The sequence below is a fragment of the Lemur catta genome, chromosome 12 (genome assembly GCF_020740605.2).
Source record: "Lemur catta isolate mLemCat1 chromosome 12, mLemCat1.pri, whole genome shotgun sequence".
Classification (NCBI taxonomy): domain Eukaryota; kingdom Metazoa; phylum Chordata; class Mammalia; order Primates; family Lemuridae; genus Lemur; species Lemur catta.
Window position 1 is genome coordinate 9,380,449 of NC_059139.1, and position 13,826 is coordinate 9,394,274.

General features: G+C 46.4%; 1 protein-coding gene across 7 annotated transcripts in view; it reads left to right on the plus strand.

Moving 5' to 3' along the window:
• TRIO (trio Rho guanine nucleotide exchange factor) overlaps nt 1–13,826 on the plus strand; it is a 324,357-nt gene that overhangs the window by 235,041 nt on the left and 75,490 nt on the right. For 6 of the 7 annotated variants that reach the window (XM_045566321.1, XM_045566324.1, XM_045566326.1 and 3 more), the window contains one exon: nt 10,239–10,482. In XM_045566321.1, coding sequence (XP_045422277.1) covers nt 10,239–10,482 — 244 coding nt within the window. Of the gene's footprint in view, nt 1–10,238; nt 10,483–11,899; nt 12,056–13,826 lie in introns of those variants that run through there. The other variant, XM_045566325.1, reaches the window with a different exon arrangement.

Genomic DNA, 13,826 nt, shown 5'->3' on the forward strand with positions numbered 1-13,826 from the left:
AGAAGTAAGTAAATTTAAAATATTGCTCTGCTACAATGATTTCATTTTCAAAATCCTTCTAGTTTGAGTAATTAGGTCTTTTTTTCATTCTACTTTTTGAGTTCACTAAATAATAAGTCCTAGGACTTAGAGGTCTTAAAATAACAGGACTGGAGGATAAAAAGAATGTCTCATTTTATTTTGTTCATGGCCCTATGTATTCACATTCAGCAAATATTTCTCACCATTAGTAAGAAGAAATAAGATAAATGACATATTCAGGCCTTTTGGTGCCTGACAGCATTTCTCCCTGAGGCCCCACCCCATAGCTATTTACATTAAAAAAATAAAGTTTGGACCTGGAAACTTTGTTAGAATAATATTGATAATTTTTATTGTTGTTGTTGTTTTTCAAATAAGCAAGGCGATTGAGTTATCAAATCAGTTTACATTGGATTGCCACCTGCAAGAAAAGTCAGAAATGGTCTGTGCTTGGGTGTGAAGGGGAATGACCACCTTCATCCAGGGTGTTTTGCAGTCTCTCCTTGAGAAGCACCGCCATGCCCAAAATTTACATTCTTATAAACTCTCTTGGATTTACTCTGGATTTACCCTAGAAAGGAGTTCAAAAGTTTATTAACAAAAAATAAATTATTTGGAGGAAATTGGCAAAGAGATAAATGCAAAAGTTATACCTTGGAAGGTTCATTAAGACTTTTGGAGATTGGTCCAAGAAGCAAAGGTGCCTTGTTTCTTCAGGTAGTTTACGGATAAACATGTGGCAAGGAGGGTTTGGCAATCTCGTTCTGTGTTCTTGGTTCTTGGTGCGCTCTTGGCCAAAGAATGAGAAGACACTAAAGTAAGGCAAGCGAGAAATGAGGTTTATTGAGGAGAGAAAGACAGGGTTATAGAGCAAAGCAGAGGTTTACAGAGCAAGATACGTACACCACAGATGACTACTGGACCCGTCACCGCAGCAAAAGAGGCTTTCGTTATGGTCTGGGTCTTCTTTTACAGTGTCTGCATAGGGACCTCCCCGTGGTTCAGATGTTGTCATGGAACCAGTTTGATGGACAGTTGGGAGTTACATGACCTACGTCTTCTGCACTTGCAGATCTCCCAGGAGCCTCTGTGAAAGGCCATGTGAGGGGATGCACCACAAAATAGATTTATTCTTAGGTTGTCCTAAATTGCCTTCCATACTCTTTTGTACCTGTGCCATTTGGCCTGTGTGCTAGGGAGTCTTGTGCATTCTTTTGCAGTTGGTGTGCTAAGCTCTGATTTATAGATTGGTAGGGCATTCCCTCCTCCCTCGGGTATGGCAGTACTTGCGACAGGATTAAGGAGGGGCAGCACCAAGACAGGGGCCTGGGGCCTGCCTTTGTCTTTCTTCCCAGACCGGGCAATTGCTCAAGGCAGCACCAAGGCAAAGCACCCACTTTCATCCCTAGGAGACCTGGAATCCCTCAACATCTACTTAACGCTTGTACCCAGCAGGGGCCTGAGATAGAAGTGCCTAGTGCTGTGCCTGGCTTCCTGTGGTGTGGAGAATTCCTTTGCTGTGCTAGTGCACCTCCCTACCCCCAGCGAGCCCTGGCCCCCCGAGGCATGTGGCTGACTGGGATTCACCAGGGGCTTCCATGGAAACGAGCCTCTATCCCAGAGTTAGGAATAATGAAACTAGCACTACTTCAGATCTCTCATAGCATAATAGCGCTTATGTGAACTTGGAATACAGGAGATTATATTTGTACCCAATGAGAGAGGAAGGAAAAATCACTAAGAGAAAAGTACAGGTTTGCAGTAGTGGGTAATTTTACCCTGGGAGTCTACTGGGATATGAGAATTTTAAAAGAACTGCCTATTAGATATTTTATCCGTAAAGATAATTCACCAGTTTCTGTTTACCTCATCTAATGAATGTGTTGTCTCTCAACTTCATTCCTGAGCTCAGAAATCCCCAAAGGGTCACCCCTGCCAGTTCAGCCATTGCCTCCTCCACCCAGGCTTCTGGGAGGTTCTGGCTGAACCCTCAGGGTGAAGCTCACCGCACAGCCTGCCACTCGGCCACTCACCCTGACATTCTCACGGCTCCTCACCGTCCTGGAGGGATGACACTCCTGACTCACCTTTTGAAATGGACCTGGCATGTGCCCTTCAGTACCCCTCGCTGAGACCACAGGTCCTCAATAGGCTCGAAAGCACAAAGAAGAGAGGCAGTGTCTTCCTGCACAGCGGTTGTCTTCAGTTCCTGGGATCTGCATTTGGGATGAGAATAAACAGCGTGTGAAAGAAAGAGAAGTCAGAATTTGGAGTTTGGAGAGGACGTACCCATTAGGCCTTATAAAATGGAAGGAGTGTGTTTACTGCCACCTGTGGCCTGCGTTTGTACGTGCTCTGCTTTTGCAGAGTTTCATTTAGCCATCTCCCAGTTTATGCTTCTGTGGTGAAACATTTCAGGGTCGTTATCTGAGAGAATATGTTTTCAAAATTAGGGACTCCATCCTTTCCTGAGTCAGTTTGTAAAATGCACTCTGTCTCTGAACTAAGCTTAGCCAGCAACTCGTCTCCAGTGACAGTAACTTCGTAGGTCTCAGGGTTCTTTCCGCCCTACATATTTCAGGTTTAAGCAGCCTCTGATAACAAAGGCAGATGGAGCTGGCAAGGGAAGTTACTTACTGACATTCTGCCTGTTTGACTTAACTTATGATGTCTGTTATGAGTTAGTTGTTATCATGGAATTTGGTTCCATTTCAGAAACTGGGTGGGGGGATGTTTTGACTCAGTCTCTTGGAGAATTCTTCAGGAAAAAGTTATCTGCCAGGACTGTTAGTAATTCTCAGATGAGGCACAAAAGGTTTAAGAAAAGAGTACATAAAGGAGGGGCTCCGGAGACGCCCTCATTCTAGGGAACGCTGTCCGCAGAGCTGGGTTAGCCTGGTCGCAGACACAAGCCACACACACCCAGGAGCACATCTCCTACTCTGCAAACACCAGATTTAAAATAAGCCATCTCTGTTCCAGAAGTGAGTTTAGCACCGATTCTTGCTGATACTCATGGTACTTAGGCTGATAAAATGATCTTAGGAAAATATGATTTGGGTTCCAAAGAAATCAAATGCTTTCCAGATTCTTATCTCATTTGTCCTGAGCGTATCTCCCTGAGGTGGGGAGAAGAGGGCTGGCCAGGCCTGGGGCACTGAAGAGATCGCAGGCCGCCCAGCAGCGGGGAGCAAAGCCAGAAACGGAATGTGGATTTAATCATCTGTCGTTTTCTAGACCACATTATTTCACACTAGACGTGAATTTGGAACTGAATATTTTAGTATACCAAAGAAGCATCTTTAAAAACCTTTCTCCCACTCTCTGCTGTATTAGTCTGTGATTTATATCACTTAACTAAAATTTATATCATGAGGAAAATAGAAAGTGTGGAAATCACCGTACGGTATCATAGCACAAAGCATCTTGAAGCCAAGATGGAAAAGTCGCCAAGGCTAAAGGAGGTGTCCTGCGGAAAAGCTGGCCCGCGCCCCCAGGGCCCGGGTTGGAGCTGTCTCTTGGATCTGAGGCAATCTGGTTCTCATTTTTAATGAGTGAAAAATTCAGTTGAGACTGATACTTTGCATGAATTCACCTTAAGCTTATAACACGAACGTATGAATCCACATATTTAAAGCAATGGTTTCAGTTACTCTTAATGAAGCTATTGCACTGTGCTGGGGACATGGGGCTCTTGTAATTGTAAAAGTCAGTCAGCTTTTCCTGTCCGGTGACATTCTATACTCTGGGAACTTGGCTGGATTTAGATAAATTGCAGAGTTGAGGTTGTATGTAAAGTAGTTAATGCCAGTACATTTTAAAATATGGCCTAATTCAGGGTCTTGAGAAAGGAAATATATCTACTTAAAATGCTTGCATTTAGGCTGCCGAGGTTGTCCTGCATTCTTGCCTTCTGCCTCCCTAGTTGTATGCAAGGTGCAGAAAGGCGCTGCCCGGCATGAGGGTAAGATTGCACCCTGTACTCTCCCCACAAGTCGGAGTTGCTCAGAGAGGAGACGCCCCACCTCCTGGCCTGTCCACAGCTCTGAGTTTCCTAGAACCTCAGGTAGGTCTGCACCCCTGTAAACAAGAAATTGAGTCATTTAATTCAGAAGCCTTTCTGCAGAACAGTGCATGGTTGTAATCTCCTCACAGAGCACTCTGGACCTCAGTTAACCCTTCTCTACTCAGAGCCTGCGTAGCAGTAACAGGGTATGTAACACGTCAAGAGCGGATGGTTAAGGACGAGGACGTGCTCACCAGCACACCTTTGGCCTCTCTGCCTTGGCAGCTGGAGGTCTTGGGCAAGTTACTTAAGCTCTTTGTATGCCTCAGTTTCCTCTGTAAATGGGGACGATAATACTACTGCTCATTCCATAGAGCTGCAAGCATTGGAAGCATGGAAGTATTTAGAACAGTGGCTAGCATGTTCTGAGCACCAAATAGTAGCTATTTCTGTGTCTTCATTATAAAAATGGCTTCCTCCTCCCTCCCTCCTGGGCCGTTGGTCTCTGTACGGCCTCATTTTCCTCCCTCTGGGCACTAGGGGTGGCAATAGATTTAGACGCTAATTGTGCTCATTAGGAATTGGAAGCTGTACTAAGAATGAATTGCTCTGTGTTAGTGCCTGGCTTCCTGCATTTTGGTGTCCAACAGCAAAATACTGTGTTGAATGGGACAGTTACTGCAGAAGAGGGAGACCTGCTTAAAGTGTTTTTCCAGCTATTCGTCTTTCATCCTACTGAAATTAGTGGCTCTGTGGCCACAAGTATATACAATGACCTCATAGTATTCACAGGGTAGGTTCACTTATTCTCAGATATTTATTGATCACCCACTGTGTACCATGCCCATGATAGGTGTTTAGGGCACAAGAATGAACATAGGAGACAAATCCCTGCTCTCGTGGCGAGCTCTGAGTGATGGATTACATGTGATGTTTGCTTCCTTCTTTTACTCATCTTTGTTTTCTATTTTTCTAAATGGTTGTGGCTTTTTGTAGTATTGTTTAAGGTAAGTTTTTTAAGTACTCGCATAAAACCACAAAATGAATGTAGTCTCTGATAACTTTAGTTACCCAACCAGAAAAACAAAATCCTCCAAGCTGAAGCACAAAGCTTCAGTTCTAAGAAAAAGCAGATTTAAAATAAATAAATGAATGAGGTTTGGTTAGAAATGTAACAAATTAAAAGTGTTTATTAAAATAGTAGAGCACTAAAGTGCTTTGTAGTGTAAATTTTATGTGACAAGCTCAAAGTTTCTATTGAAGATGATGATGAAGTTTTGATTCAGGCGTGAAGCAGGTGGCTTATTCCGTTGCTTTTCCTTCCTTGTGAGGGGCCCAGTCGGCTGGTTATCATCAGCTGGTTAGTGTGTTAGTTCTTCAGATGGGTGTCCTTCCATTAAAGATAAAAAGGGACATTTCAGAGTAAGTTTGCTGAATAAACGATTGCTTTGGTCACTCAGGAAATGCAGCAAACAGGTTTCTTTGAGTAGCGCCCGTGTGCCCGCGTGGCCTGTTGTGGCCCTGCTGTCCTGCGGTGGTGACCGTGAGCGGCTGCCGCGCCGGGCAGGCCGACCTCTGCGCGCCTCGGAGCCGGGTCCCCAGGACCTGCCCTCTATCTGATGTGCCTGCGCTTCTTAGTTGTTATCTTTTAAATTCAGCCGTTTTACATCTCATACTCCATTCCAGTTTGTGCAGCACACTCAGCCTTGTGTAACACACAAGCCTTCCAAGACTTGCTTTCACATGAGAAAACCAGTGTGTGGTCATGGGAGTGAAGAGTAGAGGAACTGACATCCCCAAATTCTGGACTCACTCATGCTTTTCTGGCTACAATGTTGAGTGTGATAAACTACTGGTTTTGGAAAAGTTTTTCTCACAGATTTTTTTTTTTTTTTGCTTTTTTTTTTTAAATTGTGGTAGAAAACATGCAACATAAAATTTACCATCTTAACCATTCTTAGGTTCTCACAGATTTCTTTTTGTGCCCCCAGTGTGTAGGAGCCTGTCGCAGTGGCCCTCTTTGAAAGTCTGAGCAGCAGATTTTGGTGAACACGGCCTCGTGTCACCGGCGTTGGCGTGAGTGCGGGAGCCCGTTCCTCCCGGTGCCAGGGCGGCGCCCATCCGCCCCGGCCTCCGTGGAGCCGCCCGGCAGAGAAGCCTGGGCGGGCGAGATCCTGGGGTGTAATGGCATTTGTTTGGGAGGTTGTTCTGGCTGCCTGTGGTCGCCTCTTTGTGTGACCGTTGCCGTGATAGAGCTGTGCTCGCTAATCCCCTTGGGCCAAGGAATCGAGTTTTTGGTCTACTCTGTGTGAAGCCTTCGCAGAACCACGAGACCCTTTGTGAGGTTTCCGAGTGACTGAACCGGAGCGGGCTGTAGGATGTGACCGTTCACAGGCGTTAATACACTTTGTTCTTTAAGGGAAAACAGATTTTATGAGAGCACATTCCCCCTTTCCTTTTGAACTGCTCTCAGAAAATCGGCCAGATACCCACCTGCAACTGATCTTTACCACATTAGACTTTGGTTCTGGAAGTAGAATCATTTGCAGCGAGGACTGCATCATCCACCACACCAGTCACAAAGAGCCCGAACTTGCCCCGGAGCTCATCGTGGGGCTTGGGAATTCAAGCCAGGGCTTGCTGTTGTGCACCAAGAGCTCCGTGTGCTTGTCAGATGAAGCTGCCTCACTATGGTCCACCAGGGCAGGGGGTGCTCCCCAGGCAAAGGGAGCCGTGACCCCGCCACGGGGTGAGAGCTCCCCCGTCCATGGGTCTGTGTCAGTTACCTCATTAAGGGGGTGGGGTCAGGCCAAGCAATGATAGGACGTGGTTTCTTCGGAAAACATAAAAAGTAAAATCCCGTTCTGTGTGGCGATTGTCGAAGGTTAAATGGTCACAACCAAAGGTGAGTATTGCATTCTTTTGGGTGAAACATACCAAGTTGTTTATTTTCAGTTATTCTGGAGAAAATTCAGGAAAGGAACGTGCATTTGATTTGGCTGATTTGTCCGTGTGTCTGGGTCACTGGAGTTCTCCTCGTGGCCCTCTGAAGAGGGACACGGTGTGGCCCTTGGAGGACGTATGTCAGTGGTGCCTCCGTGGCCTGAGGTCCAGTTATGGCCATTTCATTGTCCTGCTTATTAGTTACCAAGTTAATTTTTTAAAGGTGAAAATCTGTCTTCTGATATCCGTTTCATAAGATAGAAATTGAGATTTTCATAAATTGCAATCCTAAAGTAAATGAATGTGATAGGAAGCACATATTAAAGAAGTCCCTAAAATATACAAAAGTGAAAAAAATACTGTGAAAACTTCCACAAAATATGGTGGTTGGAACAGAAGAGTGAATTTTTATACTAGATAAATGAAATGGTAACTCTTTCAGCATAGTAATGGCATTGGGTCACTGGGGGTGGAAATGTCCCTGGAAGCAAGACATCCATCATACTTAATAGTATATGATGTAGTATCTGAACTTTGCTAGTTAAGAGTTCAGTTCTTAAAAGGCAGTAGTGATTTGCATTGCTCCCTCAAAATAGTTATTACAAGTCCTTTATGTACACACAAAAAATTTTTTAATTAGTAAGCCTCGTTTTAAAAAGACTTTTTTGTAACAAGAGGTTTAACATATTCAAATGTGAACACTGAGACAGAAATCCACGGGGCAGCTTTTCTCTAGGCTAGAAGACAGCCATTCCCTTAGTGGTTTTGTTCCTGTCTGTTCTCGTGGGCAAAGCCAGTGGATTGATTGGGAGATCTGGAGTTTTTTTTTTTTAAATGATAATCTTAACACTGTTTGAAATAATATTCTGGTACTGGATTTTCTTAACAAGTTCTCAAAAGCATTTAAAAAAGAATTTTAACTTTGTATATGAGTCTTTGGCAGAACAAGCTCAATTTCTATTTCTTATGCTCGGTCAAGTACACAGATGTTTCTAATAGTTTTGATTACTCTATAAGGGGCTAAAGAAATCAGTGCCAGAAATAAAGTCCAGCTTACTTCTTCCTGGACAGCCGGTCTCTCCCCTTCCCACCCTTCCCCCACCTGCAGAACACAGCTATGGCTTCGAGCAGTCTGGAAAACTAATAAGACTCTGCCGAGCAAGGCAGGCAAGGGGGGGAGATAGTGTGTTTCCCAGGGTCCAGCAGTGGGGGCTGCTGGAGGAGTGTCAGGGAGACCCAGGGGGTTCCTGGTGGGGGGTTCTCAGAGTGCAGGAGCTCGGTGAAGGGGTGAAGGAGCAGGCAGCCGGCACCTGGGAAAGCTCCAGCAGAGCCACAGAGGACAGGCAGGGCAGGCCCCGGGGGGCCGAGGCAAGCTGGACTCTGTCGGGCTTGTAGACTGGTCCTGTCCTCCCCAGAACAGGAATCATCCTCTTCTTTGTTAGGGGGATTTACCACTTCCATGAATGTTGTAGGAGGAAAGCTCTTTTCCAGTTCAGGCCTCTACCTTCGACCTTTTAATGTTAGCATCTTTGATTGTTCACAGAGACATGTGTAAAACTTAGCATGATTTTTCTGCAGAGAAGTTTATAAAATTTAGGAGGGGATTAAACATTAATGAAAATTTTCTTTGTGGCCTGGCAAAGATGATTCACTTAGTCTTGTTTTGCTCTTTGTGTTTGTCTAGTGGACATGTGTTTCTTATTTTAAATATCTAACTTTCTCTTAAAAGATGGGCTCTCAGAGCAGGAGGGCATTCAGCAGCACAGAGCAAGACAGACGCACGTCTGGCCCTAAAGCTTGTGAGCCTGGGAAGGGGGTGGGGGCCCGGTTGTGGGAACCCTGAGTCCTGTGCTAAGCAATTTGTGTGTAAGGCTTTTGAATAGGAGGATGACATGTTTGAATAGAAGGATCCATGTTTTTAAATGGTCACCTGGCAGCAGGGTTTAGGTGGCTTAGAAGGAGAGTCCCGGTGGAGTGATAGGCGTGGGGTGCAGAGGAAGGGAGGGATCAGCAAGCCACCCCGACAGCAGCTTGGCAGCATTTGGAGGGGAAAGAGTGGGATTGTTTTAGCTCAGGTGGTGACACCGTCACTCAAAGGCAGCACTGGAAGAGACCCAGATGGGGGCTGGGGGCACCATGAGTCATGCCCCAGCTCACTGCGTGGAGGGACAGGGAAGTAGGCCCAGCTGCCCAGCATGGGCCTGCTGGTGGGACACACACTGGCAGTCATCCATATGAGGGTGTGGTCGCAGAGCCCATGCAGGGGACAGCAGAGAGACAGGGAGCTTGTCGTGGAAAGACGCGAATGAGCCTGTGAGCCCTGTCCCTGAGGAGCTCACAGGCCGAGGGACGACACTCAGGGCTCAGGCCACACATACCAAATAGATAATGAGAGGGCCACGTGCCTTTCTTACAGGCAGAGATCATGGAGTATGTGTCATGTGGAGTTCGTGGATGGGCGTCTAAGGGCCTAGGAATTAGTGGAGTTTCAATAGGCAGAAATGGGAGTGAGCATAGTGAGAGAAGAGAAGGGAAAGGGATTTCAGGCTGAAGGAACAGCACACGCGAACATGGGAAGGCCAGGAAACACATGGCACATGGGAAGTGAGCCTGTGTCCGGGCGTGTCGAGCGTGGAGTGGAGTCTGAGGGCAGAGGGCGGGGGTGGCACGCCAGGAGACCCCTGGAGGAGTCCGCGGGGAGATGGGTGTGCGTGGCTCCGTGTTTCAGGGTCACGAACCCTTTGCCTTTCCCTTTCCCACTCTTGTGGCTGCTGCTTTCCTGATCCAAGCGACGCTTAAAGAGACCACATGCTGCAAAGCAGGGAACACTCAAACACCAAGTCGGAACAGAAATTGGGAACAGAACTGTGTCTCATTTTATCACCATATTTCACAGTAATTCCCCAAATAACCTTCAAGCAGAGTTTTTATTAGTTTGCTATAAGTTAAAAAACGAGTATATAGCACTTTGTGAAGAGGGAGATAGAATGTCTCAGGTACAAAACTTTGAAAAATCATATCCAATTCCGATGGTGAAACGCTTGGAAAATCGTAATTATATATTCACATATGAGAAAGTCCATAACTGTGTGATTCCAAAGGGAAGTGAAGGGTGCACAGCCTCGGAGCTCTCACTTGGGTGGCAGGTGAGGCTTTCAACCCACCTGTGGGATGGAAGGTGGCATTGCTGGCTGAGGTCACAGCTCCACCGTGAAGACCCCGTGGCTCACCCCTGCTGACCAGTCCGCTCTCCCTCTGTCCCTCCCAGCTGTCCGGTGGCTGTGAGCTGACGGTGGTGATCCACGACTTCACGGCCTGCAACAGCAACGAGCTGACCATCCGCCGCGGCCAGACCGTGGAGGTGCTGGAGCGGCCGCACGACAAGCCTGACTGGTGTCTGGTGCGGACCACTGACCGCTCCCCCGCGGCAGAAGGCCTGGTCCCCTGCGGCTCTCTGTGCATCGCCCACTCCAGAAGCAGCATGGAGATGGAGGGCATCTTCAACCACAAAGGTAGGGATCCACAGAGACAGGCGGCAAGTGCCTGCTGGAAGTGGCACTGCAGCCTTTGTCTCCACGGCTTTGCTGCCTTTTAACGCGATCCTCCGTGTGAACCACACGCATTGTCACTGTCTCTCGGGGCATATTCTAGTCCATCAGCAGCTGCAGTGGAAGTGAGGATGTCACCTGTTAGTCAGAAATAAGAAATGATTTCCTCACTTCCAAGGGTGATGTAGTAAGGCATGACATCAGTTTAGAGAAGAGGAAGGGGGGTGCTCTTTTCGGGCCGGTGTCATTCATAAATGGAGAAGGAAGAGAGGGTCCTGCTCTCCTCCAGGTGATGCCGCAAATGGGGATCAGCATCTCCTCAGTCAGGGTTTCTCTTGTTCAGTCTTTTGTTAGTGATAAATTCTATAAAATCAAACATGCAGACCCTGAGAGTTAAACCACCCCATTTTTCTAGCTATGGAAACAAAAGTGTCTAAGGACATCCCAAATTCCACGAGCTATCAGCACAGAGAGGGTATTACGCCAGGCCTGAGAGAGGTTGGGGCCGAGTGGGGCAGGGCTCAGTGCTGGGGTTCTGCAACTGTGGCCTCTTGAAAGAATTGCTTTGACATGGAAATAAACAGCAGGGCACTCGAACACAACAGCATTCGGCCTTCTTAGGCCACTCGTTTAGCTAAGGGTACCTGGAGCAGGACTGCTTTGGTGCTGTATCTGGATGGAGCGGGAACGGCTCCCGTGGAGAGATGAGTCGTTATCCTGAATGTCCACCTGCAGCTGCTGCACAGACCCGGCTGCTGAGCCCTGGAAACATGGCTAGTCTGGGTTGAGATGTTCTCCAGGCGTAAAGTACACACTGTATTTTTAGCATGAAAAAAGAATGTGTACTTATTTTATTGTCATTACCTGTTGAAAAGATAATATATTTCATAGAGGGGTTAGGTAAATGTATTATTAAAATTAATTTACCTATTTGTACTTTTTAAAGTATGACTACAGTGCTGGTATGGTCTTTCATCTTAGTGAAAAGCTAATTTGAGACTTTAGGTCCGTTTAAGAAACATGGGTCTATCTGTAGCTTCTAGAAAAGCACAGAATGGGTAGAGTTTATAGGCTTTGAAACACACTGTGTCACATTGTTCACTTTTCTGCAATACTGGCAAATAGCCAACTCTTTCAGATTTAGGAGTATGCAGTTTGTTTTTCCTTCCAGAGAGAACATCACTGTACTCTGCCATATTCCGTTTCTTTTAATTTTGGAACGTTCCAGTTGCTCTCTTCCTTTATCATCTGTGCCCTCTTTAACGTTGGTCGTGATGCCTCCCGGAGGCCGTCCCCTGGCTGCCGAGGGTTCGTCATTCCGTTGGGCTAAAAGAGGCAGCACAGGATGCAGCTACTGATTAGCTCTTCTCATTAATTACAGGCCCAACCGTGTTCCAGCTCCCTCGGGGCCTAGACGTGAACTTATTGTTACCTCAGTAAGAAACAAGAAGAATTAGGCTATTATTTCTGCGGAAATCCAAAGAGAAAAGCAGAGAATTTTGAGATTTTGGCCAAAAGCCGAGGTGCCCTCTTTTATTTCTGGCGAAGCTGCCTGTGTGTTTGGAGCAGCCGTGGGCTCCCCTGGGGTGGCCCTGAGTTCAGATAGAGATCTGGGCTCTGCTGTCTTTTAGCCCATTGCCAGCGTGTTTCCAAAGTTGCATCATGTATTTTAGTCCTTGAGTTTGAATGGAAAATAAAATACAGCTTTTTTTCAAGTTAATCTGTTCTCCAGAGGAGCCCTGGTAAACTTAAGCATGCTACAAAATAGCGGTTGTTCTGAAAGATTTCTTCGTGGGCGTGCCTGTCCCGTGGTGTGTTCCTTGCTTCCTGGCGTTCCCAATTGCAGGCTAGCCAAGGGGAAAGAACTAGTTATTCATCACACTTGAGTTTCTCCTAAAAACTTCTGGTGGAGGTTGGATTTTCAGAACCGTTTGTCCCTTTTTTCCCCCTTTTTCCCCCTGTAATGCAAGGAAACTCAAGTTTCCTTACTGCATCAGAACCAGATCAGCGACAAGCGTAGATCAGGGAAGGGGAGATGCACCTGTAGGCTTTGGACAAGCCTCTGACAGAGTCCTGTCCAGGTTCAGGAAATCAAGTGTCTTGGCCAGAGTGTCTGTCTAGGAGACCCAAGGCCTTCATCTACATGTTGGGGCAATGAGGGAGGAGGATTTAGGAGTGGAGCCCAAAGACAGACACTCAGACTCTCGGGGGCCAGAGGCCTCAGCTGCCTGAGGAAGCAGGAGGCCTTGATTTGCTTCTGCTCATCCCCACCTGCTCCCGCCCCCTCCTGTCCTGTGTGTGGAAGGAGCCTGCCTTTATAGCCCAAATAGATCCGTGCGTGCTGGGCTGTCGGAGCCTGCTGTCCGTGAGCATCCGCCCGTCTAGCATTGCATTTTGAGCCCCTGTTCATTGTGAGAATCCTTCTGGGCTTGAAGGACACAACAGTGAGTAGGTTAAATGTGGCCCCTTCTCTTTCCAACCTTGGCATGCATCATTTTCTGGCTGGGTCACACCCTCTGGCAATATCAGGGGAGCAAGTGGTCTGCCTCTCCCACGCTTCCAAACCCAGGGACATCATGGAGCTGTCTTGTCTCTTCTCACTTGTTCATCTTAAGTGTCTCTGATTCATACTGCTCTGGCCGTCCAGACAGAAGGAAGGAGCACACTCCCTAATCTCTAATTCCAAAATTTTCTCAGCCATAATACCTCAGTAATTTTTCCATAATTCTTTAGTCTAACAACTTAAATTTCCATAAATTTCAAATACGAAAAACTCACCTGTTGAGGTCAAGGTCTGTTTGCTTGTGGACAATGAGCTATTTTAATGATTGCAGTAAGTATAAATACTTCGATCAGCCAAGAAGGCCCCAATGCTCGCTGTGAGTGGTGCTCGGGTTCACTTGGTGGTTTTGAGGCTTGGCTAGACTTGGAAGTATGAACAAAGAAAAAACTTGGAATTCATGAGGACCAGGTTTCTTTCATCTAGCTATGTATTCTTAAGGTGATTTGGGGAGAGGATAAAAATACAACTTATTTAAAATGAACAAGAAGTTTAATTACACAATTTGTTTTTCAAGGAAATAATTTTGTATCTGAAACTAGACTTCCCTGTAAGCATTATTCCATTGAAAAGTGCTTCTGATTTGTGGGAAAAGCTTATTTTTGAAGGTTGCTGTTGACGCATTTTTGCAGAGAGACAGCCTTGGTGTTTGATGGCTCCTTCTGGGCTGGCTCTGGGGACGTTCTTCTTCACAGCACCATAGTCACAAATTAGACAGACTCCAGGTGTGTTGAAATAGGATAAGGAT